Below are 15,733 nucleotides of genomic sequence, written 5' to 3' on the forward strand. Positions count from 1 at the left end.
AACTGTGTATTTTTTTTCTAGTGATTGGCAAGGGATTTATTTATTTATTTATTTATTTTGTTTGTTTGTTTGCACCGAGAGGCTTGTGGGATCTTAGTTCCCCAACCAGGGATTGAACCTGTGCTCTCTGTAGTGGAAGCACAGAATCTTAACCACTGGACCGCCAGGGAATTCCCCGAGAGTTTTTTAAATATTGAGGAAACTGCACTGTGTTTTATACTTGCACATTTTAAGTTAATTACTGACTTTTAAATTTATTTTAAATTAAGATATAATTCACATACCATAAAATTCACCCCTTTAAAGTATACAATTCAGTGATATTTAGTGTATTCACAAGCTTGTGCATCCACTACCACTAGCTAATTCCAGGATGTTTTCATCACACTAAAAAGAAACTCCCCTTTCCTTTCTCCCCAGCCCCTGGCCACCATGTATCTCACTTTTTATCTCTAAGGTTTTGTCTATTTTAGACATTTCATATAAGTGGAATTATACAGTATGTGGCCTTTTGTTGTGTCTGGTTTCTTTTACTTAACATGTTTTCAAGGTTCGTTTATGTGGTAGTGTGTAGTTCCTTTGTATGACTGAATAATATTCCATTATGACAATATACATTTTGTTTATCCATCCATCAATTGATGGATATTTGGGTTATTTCCAGTTTTGGAATATTTATGAATAATACTGCTATCAACATTTGTTTGTTTACAAGTTTTTGTGTAAACATTTTCAGTTCTTTTGAGCATATACCTAGTAGAATTGCTGGGTTATATGGTATTTATTTCATTTTATTTTACTTTATTTGATTTTTATTTGATTTTTATTTTTTGGCTGCACCACACGGCATGAGGAACTTCCCTGACCAGGGATCGAACCCGTGCCCCCTTCAGTGGAAGTGCGGTGTCTTAACCACTGGACCACCAGGGAAGTCCCTATATGGTATTTAACTTAATACTTAACTTTCTGAGGAACTGTCATATTGTTTTCCAGAGTGGTGTACCATTTTGCATTCCCACCAGCAGTGTATGATAGTTCCAGTTTCTCAACATCCTCACCAATACTTATTTTCCATCTTTTTGATTATATCCATCCTATTGGGTATGACAACTGGTATCTCATTATTGTGCTATTGTTTTGTCTTTGCTGTATATTTTACTTTTTTGTATAGCCGACTGTATCAGTAATACACACACACACACACACCCTTTTTTTTCGGTTAAATATGCATTAGTCCTACAGAGCTTATTAAGAAGAACTGCAATCTCCAGCTCCCTCTCCCTTCCACTTCTCCCTTCCCAGATGTAACAACTTTTAACCAGTGGTTTTCAGCCAGTGCACTTCTGCCCCCCAGGGAACATTTGGCAATGTCTGGAGACTTGTTTGGTTGTTACAACTGAGTGGGAGGGAGGACTGCTACAGGGATCTCAAGTGTAAAGGTCAGGGATGCTGCTCAACCTCCTACCATGCCTGGGCCAGCCCCCCACAGCAAACACTTATCTAGCCCGAAATGCCGATAGTGCTGAGGTTGAGAAATCTTGCTTTTAATATTTACCTCCACTTCTTTGAGTAATTTACTGCTTTTTAATTTTTCACTTTGGGGCATTATCTAATAACTTATCTCTAGGAAAGATAAAAATTTAGGTTGTTACCTCTCTCATTGTCCTATCTTATGTTGTAATTCTGGGGAACTCATTATTTAGATTTCTCATTATTATGAATGATCATTGTTCATCAGAGCCATTCAGGCTGAGCTTTGTGAGTAGTTTATTACTTTTCCTTTCCTGCATATCTTTTTGTTTTCCTTGAAGTTCATCGTTGGCCTTTTGTTTTCTTTGTTTACTATGTGCTTTGTAATTCAACCCTGCAAATTTTCTATCAGTTTTCTACGTAGCCTTCCAAGACTTCATTTACACCAGTTATTTTCTCAGTTTTATCTTCCCAGAACCTTTTGACTTACTCCAATCTGGACTGTGTTGCCCTCTTTGCCTGGTGTACACATTGTCTTGGGATCTCCCCTCACTCTTATCCTGGGAATTCTCTTTGTCTTTTTCCTGTGTGGATGGATCCACTGTTTCCTGCACCCTATATCCTCATTCTTTGTTCCTAGTACTCTGAAATTCCATGGTTGTATTTCTTGGTGTGGGTTTATTTCCTCCTTTGTGCTGAGCACTATGTGGACCTTTTCTATTTGGAAACTCATGTCCTTCAGACTGGGAATTTTCTTGAATTATTTTTGTTAATTAGTTTAGGCTCCCCATTTTATCTGGTCTTTTACTATTTATCTTTTATCTATCTTGTCTTTTATTATCTTTCTTCTGGAGCTTTTATTATTTGAATGTGGGAACTCCTATTTTGGTCCTCTTTCCTCTCCCATTTGCCATATCTTTTTCCTTTTGCTTCACTTTCTGTGGTATTTCCTCAACTTCATCCACCAATCCTTTTCTTGAGTTTTTAATTTCTGTCATCATATTTTGTATATCTAAAAGGTGTTCTTGTTTTCAGAATGGTCTTTTAAAATAGATCCTGTTTGGTGTTTTTGGTTTTTTTATTTTTTTAAACAACATCTCATCTTTTAGAATATTAATGATAATTTGCTTTATATTTTCCTCTTTTATGTTCTCTGTGTCCTCCAAATTGTGCCCCCGCCACCCCCCATTTCTTTATTTTGATCTCATTTTCATGTTAGTGAAGTTCCTCAGGTGTCTGGTAATCCTTTTTTCCCGCTTATGTTTAAAAGTAGGGGAATAAAACAAATGAGAAGCTATGGCCATGTTGGTAGGGCTAATTGACGGTGAACTTCACAACTTCTCACTGGGCCATCCAGCTGGGGAACTTCCCAAGTCCATATCTTTAAGTCTTTTCTCTTAGGGTGGTCAAATTCCCCAAAGAAAACTCTTCCAGTCTCTTAACCAGAGGGCTTGCTGCTAGCATTCTGATGACCACATGGGGAAGGAGAACTTGAGGTCTCAATATCCAATAAGACCTATTTCACTTAAGTTTTCTATTTTCAGTATCTTCCCTTCCTCCCCCACCGCCCGCCCTGACCCCAAATCATAATTGTGCCTGGTGGTTCCCAGGTAGAAATTTGTCTTTTATCCTTTCAGAAAATAAATCTTCAATTTCAGAAAATAAATCTTCAATAAACCTAGCAGCATAGAGAAGGAGAAAGGATCTGAAGATGTGCCTGCTTCCACGTCAGACTTTCAACTCACTTTCTACCTTTTCATTTTGAAATAATTTCTGACTTACAAAAAAATGTTTCAAAAATAGTACAGTGAGTTTCCATATACTCTTCACCACCTATGGGAAGCTTTTTAGACATACAACGTTCCTGGGTCCTGCCCTCAGAGATTCTAATTGGGTCAATCTGGGTTGAGACACAGGAATATATTATTCCAAAATGTCCTTAAATAACTGTAATGTGCATCCAGGCTTAGGAGCCACTTTCTTAGTGATCATAAAGATTAGGAAAACATTCATTTATTCATGCAATAAAAATTAATTGAGCAGTAATAATGTATTAAACACTATGCTGGACACTAGAGTTAAAGATGAATAAATCAGGGTCTGTGTCCTAAAGTTGCTTATTACTAAATAGATAAAACAGAGGTAAAGACAGAGTTGATTTAGCGGGATAAATGCTGTATTAGAGCTACACAGATAAAGGGAACAGTGTTTGTTTGTTTTAGTTAGAAGAATTAAGAATGGCTTTATGGAAAAAAAAAAAAAAAGAATGGCTTTATGTCTGAGATTAAAGTTTGAGCCAGGTTTTGAAACCTTAGCAGGAGTTTCCCAAGTGAAAAGTATGTTCTAATAAAAAAGGGTGCATCCATAAAAGCAAGGAACTATGAAAGGTTATGGCATATTCATGGAATGGTATAAGACTGATGTAGTGTGGTATATGTGGTAGGCAGTAGAGGGAAGTAGGGTTGGAGAGGTAGGTTGAGGGTGGATTTTAAAGGACTTTGTATGCCATGATGAGTTTGGGCTTTATCATGCAGTCAACAGGAATAGTGGATTAATGTAGCATAGAGGAGTCATCTGTTCAAGCATGATGGGGGTTTTTCTGAGGAAGAAAATATAGATGGCAACAAGAGCTGTGACCTTTAATAAGGCAAATGGAAATAGGGAAATTATTGAGGAGGATATTACAGTAATCTGATTGAGAAATTATGAAGGTCAATATTAAGGCATTGCTGTTATAACCATCAAAGAAAGAAATCATTTACTACAGTCTCTAAGTAGAAATAATTGTAATCCTTTTTCCTTGTTTTTGTTTTTTCTAGGTTTGAAGTCCTGAGTTTCCTCATGTTATGTTATAATTCTGCTATTGTATATATGCCTGCTTCATCTTACCAGTCTCTTTGCCGAATGGGCTCCAGGTAAGAAGAATAATTATCATTAACCTTCACACATATTTATTGAGCACATTCTCTCTGGTAGGCCCTGTTCTAACTTCTGGTGATATAGCAGTAAACAAAACTCAGGGAACTTACATTCCTATAGGAATCCTTATCATCCCTCGTGCATCATGATTTCTTGAAAATATTTCAGTTATTAAAGAAGCATTTTCTAGCTCAACATTGAGCTAAGCCAAGATGTTTTAGGTTTAGGGTGGTTTAGTGATAAACCTAGTCACTGCCTGGATGCCAATTTTTATAAATCACTTTAAGTGATTTGAATAAATAGTCCTCTATGTAGAGAAAGTTGTAAGAAACATGAACTTTTTCCTTTATATATCTCACAAATAACTGCTTTGGATAAGATTAGCAGTGACATCAATTATGTGTATGTCTCATTTGTATTTGTATATTCTAATCTTTACTAAATCAGAATTTCTAATAATTTGGACAGACCTGAGCTGAAATTTTAAATTTCAACTGTTTTTTTTTTTTTTTCCACTGTAACAGCTCCTTTACTTTGCAGTGAAAATTGATTTGTATATTCTTTGCTAAATTTCAACTGTTGAAAAAAAATTAAGTAATATAAATGAGTTTGGAGACAGAGGAGCAGAATTTTAATTATAGAAGGAACACTCAGTTTATCCTGCCCAGTTGATTTTCATTTGAGGAAACTAAGCCCCCACAAAAGTTAAATGCTATATTAGTTTTTCTATCGCCTCATAACAAATTACACCATGGATTTAGTACCTTAAAATAGCATGCATTTATTATTTCAGTTTCTTGGGGTTAGGAGTCTAGGTATCATTTAGGTGGGCCCTCTGCTTAGGGTATTACAAGCTGCAGTTAAGATGTTGGCTGGAGTTGCAGTCTTATCTGAGGTTCATTTGAGGAGTTATACACTTCTCTTGGCAAAATTCAGTTCCTATAGTTGTAGGACGGGCTTCAATTTCTTGTTGACTGTCTGCTGAAGGACAGTGGTCAGTTCCTCTTACATAATATATAATGTGTACGTGTACGCATGAGAATCCTATCACCTTTGTCTTGTTACAAGCAAATCACAGGTTCTACCCACACTCAAGAGGAGAGGATGACACAAGGGTGTGAATACCAGGAAGGAGGGATCATAGGGATCAGGGCCCCTGACCTCACCCCCAAAGAGTCTGCCCACTGCAAATGCTTTGCACAAGTTCATGCTGTTGTATTATTGGGAAGAGACCAAAACTCAGTTTTGCTAAATGGAGGAAGGCCGATCTAAATTAGCTGTGAGATTGATTTATAGATTATCTTAAAGTTCACTTGCCTATAATAACATGATTAATGACTAACAAAATTCTTGTCTCTAACCTAGATACTGTTATCAAGAGAGTATACTGTTTTGTTTAAGCACTTGCTGCCTATCTACAGATAAATTTATTTATAAATGACTATTTTTTGGCTCATTAAAACAAATCTGCCATATCTCTAATTGGTAACATTACTGTGGCATGAAATAGAGTTTCTTAATAACAAAAGTGATGATAGAGTATAGTAGTCCTCAGACTTTTACTCACATATCCCCTAAAGAATTTCGAAAAACTGTGTAGCCTTTGTACACTTTTAAGTTAACATTTAAATTTTTTATTCTGTTTTAAATAGTTGTAAATTATATGATTTCCAGTATGTAAATATTGACATAATAAAACAAATAATTGTTGATCACTATTTTAAATGTATATAATGTAAATACACAGTGATCTGATTGATAACCACCATCATCCCATGTATGGAATAAATGAACAAGCTTTCCTTTAATAGTCTAACATTCTTTTTCTCCTTAAAATTGAATTTCTGTTCCACTTTAGCCACATAATTTTATCCTAATATCATGCCATATTATACTTACAGATCTTTTATTGATCACCTAATTATACATCTCTGCTACCAAAAAAATGCGTAAATTAAAAATTTAAAAATACTTCCTGAGACCATAATGCACGAAACACTAAAAAGTTTCTTCTGGACTCACCATTACAATTATTCTAATAAATTAATTTCTTAAAATAATAGAAGTACATAACAGTTTTTGATAATTATTAAGCGTAACTTTTCTGGAAGCATCTCTTAATGAGATGGAAAACAGAATTGTTTATGATACTTTGGTTATTTGTTTTGAGATTTCTGTATCTTCCACTAATTCCATCCTGATTCAGTTTGGGATGTGTGAAAGTTATGCATTTCTTTTGTGAAGAGGGAGAAGGATGATTGTGAAAGAGATGCCTATTTGAAAAAAGTTATTACTTTTATTGATATAGTCCGCTAGAATGTATGTTTTATGAGGGCACAGATTTTATTTTTATCTTTTTGCCTGTTTGCAACTGTATGCATGGGCCCAGGATAGCGACTGACACATAGCAAGTACTCAAAACATATTTGAGAAATGAGTAATTGAGTAAGTGAATTTAAGGAAACAAAAATGTTTTATTTAATGTACCAGGAAATCACATGTGATAAATAATGTATTTTCCTAGGGTCTGTGTGAGTGGATTTCCACGGCAACATGAAAAGCACTGGAAAGAACTCTGTGGTCGAATAGTATTGGATCCTGAATTTATGGTGCAGCTTCTCACAGGAGTTTATTATGCCATGTAAGTAGGTGTACTGTGAAATTGGGTGAATTCTTTCTAGTGTTTGGAAACTTAATGTTTCTCTTTTGTCCTTGTTAGTTACACAACACTGAATGTTTTGTCCCATGGTGGACCCATTATCTTGTTTTTCTAATATGAATTTCTTTTAGTACTTTTTTTTTTTTTTTTTTAGAGAAACTTGGTATTAAATTTAATTTTCTTCAAATACATACCTTTTTCCCACCCTCACCCACTTGGGGGAGGAAGAGAAAACCCCTGCCCCTTCCATTTGGGGGATTCCATGTATAAAGCCCGAGATGGTGAGGGTGAAGTATAAAAATACTGTTTACAGAGGGGAAGAGGGTGTCCACTGCGACCTTAATATTCAGACACCCCCATCCTCAGGCCCCTTTTTGCTCCTTTAGAAAAAACCCTGGGAATCCATTTGGGTGTAGACCAAGCCCTTCCTCTGGGGCAGTGGATACTCAAACCCCAACACGTAATAGGAAGCTCTGAGATCAACCAAAGAACAGGGAATGGATAGCACCTCAGATCTAGGAGGGGGAGGGGGCTGCCCTCCACCCCCCTGTAGTCAGCAGGCCGGCCAGCCAGCCTTTGTTTCCATAGGTCCCATGTAAACATTGACTTTTCTTCTGTTCATCCCTGCTCTTCCCGATTTCCTACAGAGCCTCCCTGGCTTCCACTGGAGGCACTTGGTTCCTCCATCTTTCCTTCCTTCCCTTCTAACCTTCCTCTGGAAGGAGTGGGGAGAGGGCGGGGAGGTCACAGGTGGGGCAGAGCCCATCTCATCCCTTCTTCTAGGTCAGGGCAGCTTGTCCTCCTCAGCGGAACCCTCAAGGGAGTGTGCTCTAAGTTCTTGGCCAAATAGGAATGGATTTCTTTTCCCAGAGCAGGGACAAGGCAGGCAGATAGTCCAGTACCAGGATACAGTGGTCCTGATGGGCAAGTCCATCAAAACTGAGTAGCAGGGAAGAAGGCTTCAGGAAGCAGAGAGGTGGGCAAGTCTAGTCTCACCCTGATGCTGGAAGACCAGCCCTGCACCCCCACCCCTCCAGGTGAGCATGCCTATCACCACCCAACAGTCTTGTTCACTGCGGCTTTGCGGAAGGACCAGGCACCCATGAGGCTAGAGATCTTCTCCAGGCCTTGGTATGGAGGCAGCGCTCACACCGGCTCATCCAATAGGGTCCCGATGCTCTGGGTGGCCTCTGAGGGACCAGCAATGGGCTTGTTACACGTGGGGCAGACATAGTGTACTTCCGGCCACTTCACCAGACACTTGCGGTGAAAGGTGTGTTGGCATGAGAGCACACCCTGCTCATCCTTCCCCTTGAAGTCTTCCAGACAGACTGCACAGGTCTGCCCATATAACTGTAACTTCTTGGCATCACCTTTAAGCACCACCCCTTTATATCCGTATCGTTTGCTCTGTGCCTGGTTCCAGAGTTTGCTGATAAAATAACAGCAGAAGATGAGGCTGAGCACGAAGACAAAGATGTCTGTGCCAAAGATGACCATGTAGACGTTGAGGGGAAGGTCTTGGAAACTGGTGGGTGGCATCGAGCAGGACTTGTTGGTGCTCACCAGTCCCAGGCCGCAGAAAACACCCATTACCCCACTGGAATGGGTACATCAGTGAACTCTTGGCTGGCTTCCTCAGGCGAACGAACGCAGGCGGCGGGTTGGGCAGGCGGGCTGGGCACACCGGCTTGCAGGGTTGCAGGGGGGGTGGATGCGGTGCGCGGCAGCCGCCTTCCTCTGCCAGTCGAACTCTCTTTTTTAGTACTTTTTAAAAAATGAATTACACATTTTATTTGAAAGCTATATAATAACAAAGACAATTGTTTTATTGAGATATAATTAAAATGTAAGACTGAATTAGTTTAAGGTGTACAACATAATGATTAGATATATGTTATATTGCAAAATTATTACCACAAGTTAACATCCATCATCACACATAGTTACAAATTTTTCTTTTGATGAGAACTTTCAATATCTGCTCTCTCAACAACTTTCAAATATACAATACTGGATTGTTAACTATAGTTACCATGCTGTACATCATATCCCAGGATTTTATCTTATAACTGGAAGCTTGTACCTTTTGACCACCTTCACGATTTTTGCCCACCCCCCCCAGCCCCTGCCTCTGGCAACCATCAATCTTTCTGTATCTATGAGTTCAGTTACTGGTTTATTTTGTTTTGTTTTAGATTCCACAAGTATGAGATTATACAGCATTTGTCTTTCTCTGTCTGACTTATTTCACTTAGCATAATGCCCGCAAGATCCATCCATGTTGTCACAAATGACAGGATTTCCTTCCTTTATTTTTTCTTTTTTCTTTTTTTTTTTTTTTTTGGCCGTGCTGCGCGCGGCATGCGGGAGTTCCCCAACCAGGGATTGAACCCAGGCCCCCTGCATTGGAAGCATGGAGTCTTAACCACTGGACCACCAGGGAAGGCCCAGGATTTCCTTCTTTTTTTTTAATGACTGAATAATATCCTATTGTGTGTATGTATGTGTATATATATGCGTGTGTATATATATATGTGTATGTATACACTTACGTACATATACTTACACATATGTGTGTATAATTGTATGTATACACATACTGTATATACACATACATTACATATATACACACACACACCATATTTTCTTTATCCATCTATCTGTCCATTTACAATTAGATTGTCTCCATGTCTTGGCTATTGTACATATGCTGCAGTGAACATGGGGGTGCAGATATTTTTTTGAGATAGTGATTTAGTTTCCTTCAGATATATAACAAGTGGAATTGCTGGTTCCCTTTTCTCCACACCCTGGCCAGCATTTATTGTTTGTAGATTTTTTGATGATGGCCATTCTGACCGGTGTGAGGTGATACCTCATTGTAGTTTTGATTTGCATTTCTCTAGTGATTAGTGATGTTGAGCATCCTTTCATGTGTTTGTTGGCTAGCTGTATATCTTCTTCGGAGAAATGTCTGTTTAGGTCTTCTGCTCATTTTTGGATTGGGTTGTTTGTCTTTTTGATATTGAGCTGCATGAGCTGCTTGTATATTTTGGAGATTTGTCAGTTGCTTTGTCAGTTTGTCAGTTGCTTTGTCAGTTGCTTCGTTTGCAGATATTTTCTCCCATTCTGAGGGTTGTCTTTTCATCTTGTTCATGGTTTCCTTTGCTGTGCAATAGCTTTTCAGTTTCATTAGGTCCCATTTGTGTATTTTTGTTTTATTTCCATTTCTCTAGGAGGTGGGTCGAAAAGGATCTTGCTGTGATTTATTTCATAGAGTGTTCTGCCTATGTTTTCTAAGAGGTTTATAGTGTCTGGCCTTACATTTAGGTCTTTAATCCATCTTGAGTTTATTTTTGTGTGTGGTGTAAGGGAGTGTTCTAATTTCCTTCTTTTACATGTAGCTATCCAGTTTTCCCAGCACCACTTATTGAAGAGGCTGTCTTTTCTTCATTGTATATTCTTGCCTCCTTTATCAAAGATAAGGTGACCATATGTGCTTGGGTTTATCTCTGGGCTTTCTATCCTGTTCCATTGATCTATATTTCTGTTTTTGTGCCAGTACCATGCTGTCTTGATTACTGTAGCTTTGTAGTATAGTCTGAAGTCAGGGAGCCTGATTCCTCCAGCTCTGTTTTTCTTTCTCAAGATTGCTTTGACTATTCGGGGTCTTTTGTGTTTCCATACAAATTGTGAAATTTTTTGTTCTAGTTCTGTGAAAAATGCCATTGGTAGTTTGGTAGGGATTGCACTGAATCAGTAGATTACTTTGGGTAGTATAGTCATTTTCACAATGTTGATTCTTCCAATCCAAGTACATGGTATACCTCTCCATCTGTTTGTATCATCCTTAATTTCTTTCATCAGTGTCTTATAGTTTTCTGCATACAGGTCTTTTGTCTCCTTAAGTAGGTTTATTCCTAGGTATTTTATTCTTTTTGTTGCAGTGGTAAATGGGGTTGTTTCCTTAATTTCTCTTTCAGATTTTTCATCATTAGTGTATAGGAATGCAAGATTTCTGTGCGTTAATTTTGTATCCTGCTACTTTACCAAGTTCATTGATTAGCTCTAGTAGTTTTCTGGTGGCACCTTTAGGATTCTGTATGTATAGTATCATGTCATCTGCAAACAGGGATAGTTTTACTTCTTTTCTGATTCGGATTCCTTTTATTTCTTTTTCTTCTCTGATTGCCGTGGCTAAAACTTCCAAAACTATGTTGAATAATAGTGGTGAGAGTGGGCAACTTTGTCTTCTTCCTGATCTTAGAGGAAATGCTTTCAGTTTTTCACCATTGAGAATGATGTTGGCTGTGGGTTTGTCATATACGGCCTTTATTATGTTGAGGTAGGTTCCCTCTATGCCTACTTTCTGGAGAGTTTTTATCATAAATGGGTGTTGAATTTTGTCGAAAGCTTTCTCTGCATCTATTGAGATTATCATATGGTTTTTATTCTTCAATTTGTTAATGTGGTGTATCACATTGATTTATTTGCATATATTGAAGAATCCTTGCATTCCTGGGATAAACCCCACTTGATCATGGTGTATGATCCTTTTGCTGGATTCTGTTTGCTAGTATTTTGTTGAGGATTTTTGCATCTATGTTCATCAGTGACATTGGCCTGTAGTTTTCTTTTTTTGTGACATCTTTGTCTGGTTTTGGCATTAAGGTGTTGGTGGCCTCGTAGAATGAGTTTGGGAGTGTTCCTCCCTCTGCTATATTTTGGAAGAGTTTGAGAAGGATAGGTGCTAGCTCTTCTCTAAATGTTTGATAGAATTCGCCTGTGAAGCCATCTGGTCCTGGGCTTTTGTTTGTTGGAAGATTTTTAATCACAGTTTCAGTTTCAGTGCTTGTGATTGGTCTGTTTATAATTTCTATTTCTTCCTGGTTCAGTCTTGGAAGCTTGTGCTTTTCTAAGAATTTGTCTGTTTCTTCCAGGTTGTCCATTTTATTGGCATAGAGTTGCTTGTAGTAATCTCTCATGATCCTTTGTATTTCTGCAGTGTCAGTTGTTACTTCTCCTTTTTCATTTCTAATTCTGTTGATTTGAGTCTTCTCCCTTTTTTTCTTGATGAGTCTGGCTAATGGTTTATCAATTTTGTTTATCTTCTCAAAGAACCAGCTTTTAGTTTTATTGATCTTTGCAATTGTTTCCTTCATTTCTTTTTCATTCATTTCTGTTCTGATCTTTATGATTTCTTTCCTTTTGCTAACTTTGGGTTTTTTTGTTCTTCTTTCTCTCATTGTTTTAGGTGTAAGGTTAGGTTGTTTATTTGAGATATTTCTTGTTTCTTGAGGTAGGATTGTATTGCTATAAACTTCCCTCTTAGAACTGCTCTTGGTTTAGGGTCATAGTGTTTTCATTGTCATTTGTTTCTAGGTATTTTTTTATTTCCTCCTTGATTTCTTCAGTGATCTCTTGGTTATTTCGTGGCATATTGTTTAGCCTCCATGTGTTTGTATTTTTTACAGGTTTTTTCCTGTAATTGATATCTAGTCTTACAGCATTGTGGTCGGAAAAGATACTTGATACGATTTCAATTTTCTTAAATTTACCAAGGCTTGATTTGTGACCCAAGATATGATCTATCCTGGAGAATGTTCCATGAGCACTTGAGAAGAAAGTGTATTCTGTTGTTTTTGGGTGGAATGTCCTATAAATATCAATTAAGTCCATCTTGTTTAATGTTTCATTTAAAGCTTGTGTTTCCTTATTTAGTTTCATTTTGGATGATCTGTCCATTGGTGAAAGTGAGGTGTTAAAGTCCCCTACTATGATTGTGTTACTGTCAATTTCCCCTTTTATGGCTGTTAGCATTTGCCTTATGTATTGAGGTGCTCCTATGTTGGGTGCATAAATATTTACAATTGTTATATTTTCTTCTTGGTTTGATCCCTTGATCGTATGTAGTGTCCTTCCTTGTCTCTTGTAATAGTCTTTATTTTAAAGTCTATTTTGTCTGGTATGAGAATTGCTACTCCAGCTTTCTTTTGATTTCCATTTGCATGGAATATCTTTTTCCATCCCCTTGCTTTCAGTCTGTATGTGTCCCTAGGTCTGAAGTGCGTCTCTTGTAGACAGCATATATATGGGTCTTGTTTTTGTATCCATTCAGCCAGTCTGTGGCTTTTGGTTGGAGCATTTAATCCATTTACATTTAAGGTAATTATCATTATGTATGTTCCTATTACCATTTTCTTAATTGTTTTGGGTTTGTTTTTGTAGGTCTTTTCCTTCTCTTGTGTTACCTGCCTAGAGAAGTTCCTTTAGCATTTGTTGTAAAGCTGGTTTGGTGGCCCAACACCATTTAGTAAAGACACTATCCATTCCCTATTTTATATTCTCATATTTGTTTAAATTAATTGACTATATATGCATATGTTTATTTCTCAGCTCTCCATTCTGTTCCATTGATCTCTGTGTGTTTTTAGGCCTAAAGCTTTGTGATACAGTTTGAAATTAGTAAGTATCATGCCTCCAGGTTTGTTGTTTCTCAAGATTGCTTTGGCTATTCAGGGTCCTTTGTGGTTCCGTATAAATTCTAGGATTGTTTGCTCTATTTCTATGAAAAATGTCACTAGAATTTTGATAGGCATTGCACTGAATTTGTAGATTGCTTTGGATGGTATGGACATTTTAACAATATTAGTTCTTTCAGTCCTTGAGCATGGAATATTCTTCTATTTATTTGTGTGTTCTTCAGTTTCTTTCATTGAGGTATTATATGAAAATCATAAGTGTACAATGCTCAGGTCTTTCACCTCCTTAGTTAAATTTATTACTAGGTATTTTTTAATGAAATTGTTAATGGGATTGTTTTCTTAATTTCCCTTCCTGATAGTTTGTTATTAGTGTATAGAAAGCAGTAGATTTTTTTTTTTTTGGCCACACCACGTGGCTTGTGGGATCTTAGTTCTGCGACCAGGGATTGAACCCATGCCCTCAGTAATGAAAGCGTAGAGTCTTAACCAATGGACCACCAGGGAATTCTCTTTTTTTGTTTAAGGAAATACAGTAGATTTTTGTATATTGCTTTTATACCTACAAGTTTACCAAATTTGTTTATTCTAACAGTTTTTTGGTGTAGTTTTAAGAGTTTTCTACAGTTGACTCTTGAACAAAGAGGGGTGCCAGTTGCACAGTTGAAAATCTGAGTATAACTTTAAAGTCAGCCTTCCATATCTACGCTTCAACCAACCACAGATTGTGTATTACTGTAGTTGGTATTTATTGAAAAGAATCCACATATAAGTGGTCTTGTGCAGTTCAAGCCCGTGTTGTTCAAGGGTCAACTGTATATATATCATGTCATCTGCAAATAGAGAGAGTTTCACTTCTTTTTTTCTGATTTGCTAGAACTTCCAGTACTATGTTGGATAAAAGTTGCAAGAGTGGGCATCCTTGTCTTGTTCTTGATCTTAGAGGAAAAGCTTTCCATTTTTCACTGTCAAGTTTGTTGTTGACTGTGGGCTTATCATGTATGGCCTTCATTATGTTGAGCTACATCCCCTCTGTACCCACTTTTTTGAGAGTTTTTTTAATCATGAATGGATTTCGAATTTTGTCAAATGCTTTTTCTGCATCTATTGACATGATTGTGTGATTTTTATCCTTCATTTTGTTAATGTGGTGTATCACGATTGATTAAATTGTAGACATTGAACCATCCTTGCATCCCAGGGATAAATCCCACTTGACCATAGTGTATGATCCTTTTAGTGAATTGTTGAATTTAGTTTGCTAATATTTTGTTGAGGATTTTTGCATTTATGCTATGTTCATCAGGCATATTGGCTTGTAATTTTCTTATAGTGTCCTTGTCTGATTTTTGTATAAGGGGGATGCTGGCCTCATGATATGAATATGGAAGTGCTCACTCTTCGAAGAATTTGAAGATTGGTATTATTTCTTTAAATGTTTGGTAGAATTCACCCATGAAGCCATCTGGTCCCAGACTTTTGCTTATTGGGAGGTTTTTGATTACCGATTCAATCTCCTCTGGGTACAGTGATGGGTCTGTTCAGATTTTCATTTCTTCATGATTCAGTCGTGGTAGGTTGTATATTTCTAGGAATTTATCCATTTTCTAGGTTGTCCAATTTGTTGATGTATAATTGTTCATAGTCCTTTCAGTACTTCTAAAATAGCCAAAATATAACTAGTCATTAAATTGAAGACTAGAAACTGTCAGTTTTTCTGTATGGAACTCTATGTCTTTCTACGTAGTTCATAACCCTGGTTTTCATGAATGCATTAAATAGATTACCCTAAATATCAACACATGATGAAAACCAATTAATATGTAGAGACATCTGTAAAATATTTTATTTTTAGAAAGTTTCATGACTTTCTTTTTTTTTTAATTAATTTATTTATTTATTTATGGCTGTGTTGAGTCTTCATTGCTGTGCACGGGCTTTTCTCTAGTTGTGGCGAGTGGGGGCTACTCTTCGTTGGAGCAGGCTTCTCATTGCGGTGGCTCCTCTTGTTGCGGAGCACAGGCTCTAGGTGCGCGGGCTTCAGTAGTTGTGGGACACGGCTTCAGTGGTTGTGGCTTGCGGGCTCTAGAGCGCAGGCTCAGTGGTTGTGGCACACGGGCTTAGTTGCTCTGCGGCATGTGGAATCTTCCCGGACCAGGGTCAAACCCATGTCCCCTGCATTGGCACGTGGATTCTTAAC

At 37.5% G+C, this 15,733-nt stretch overlaps 1 protein-coding gene and 1 pseudogene across 5 annotated transcripts in view; one reads left to right on the forward strand and one right to left on the reverse strand.

The window, feature by feature from the left end:
* The window catches only part of HYCC2 (hyccin PI4KA lipid kinase complex subunit 2), a 73,086-nt gene that overhangs the window by 42,372 nt on the left and 14,981 nt on the right, over positions 1-15,733 (forward strand). For all 5 annotated transcript variants that reach the window (XM_068544678.1, XM_068544675.1, XM_068544679.1 and 2 more), the window contains 2 exons: positions 4,290-4,385; positions 6,914-7,030. In XM_068544678.1, the coding sequence (XP_068400779.1) occupies positions 4,290-4,385; positions 6,914-7,030 (213 nt within the window). The remainder of the gene's footprint in view (positions 1-4,289; positions 4,386-6,913; positions 7,031-15,733) is intronic.
* LOC137764800 (RING finger protein 122 pseudogene) lies at positions 8,195-8,663 on the reverse strand (annotated as a pseudogene).

The sequence above is a fragment of the Eschrichtius robustus genome, chromosome 5, assembly GCF_028021215.1.
Source record: "Eschrichtius robustus isolate mEscRob2 chromosome 5, mEscRob2.pri, whole genome shotgun sequence".
Classification (NCBI taxonomy): Eukaryota; Metazoa; Chordata; class Mammalia; order Artiodactyla; family Eschrichtiidae; genus Eschrichtius; species Eschrichtius robustus.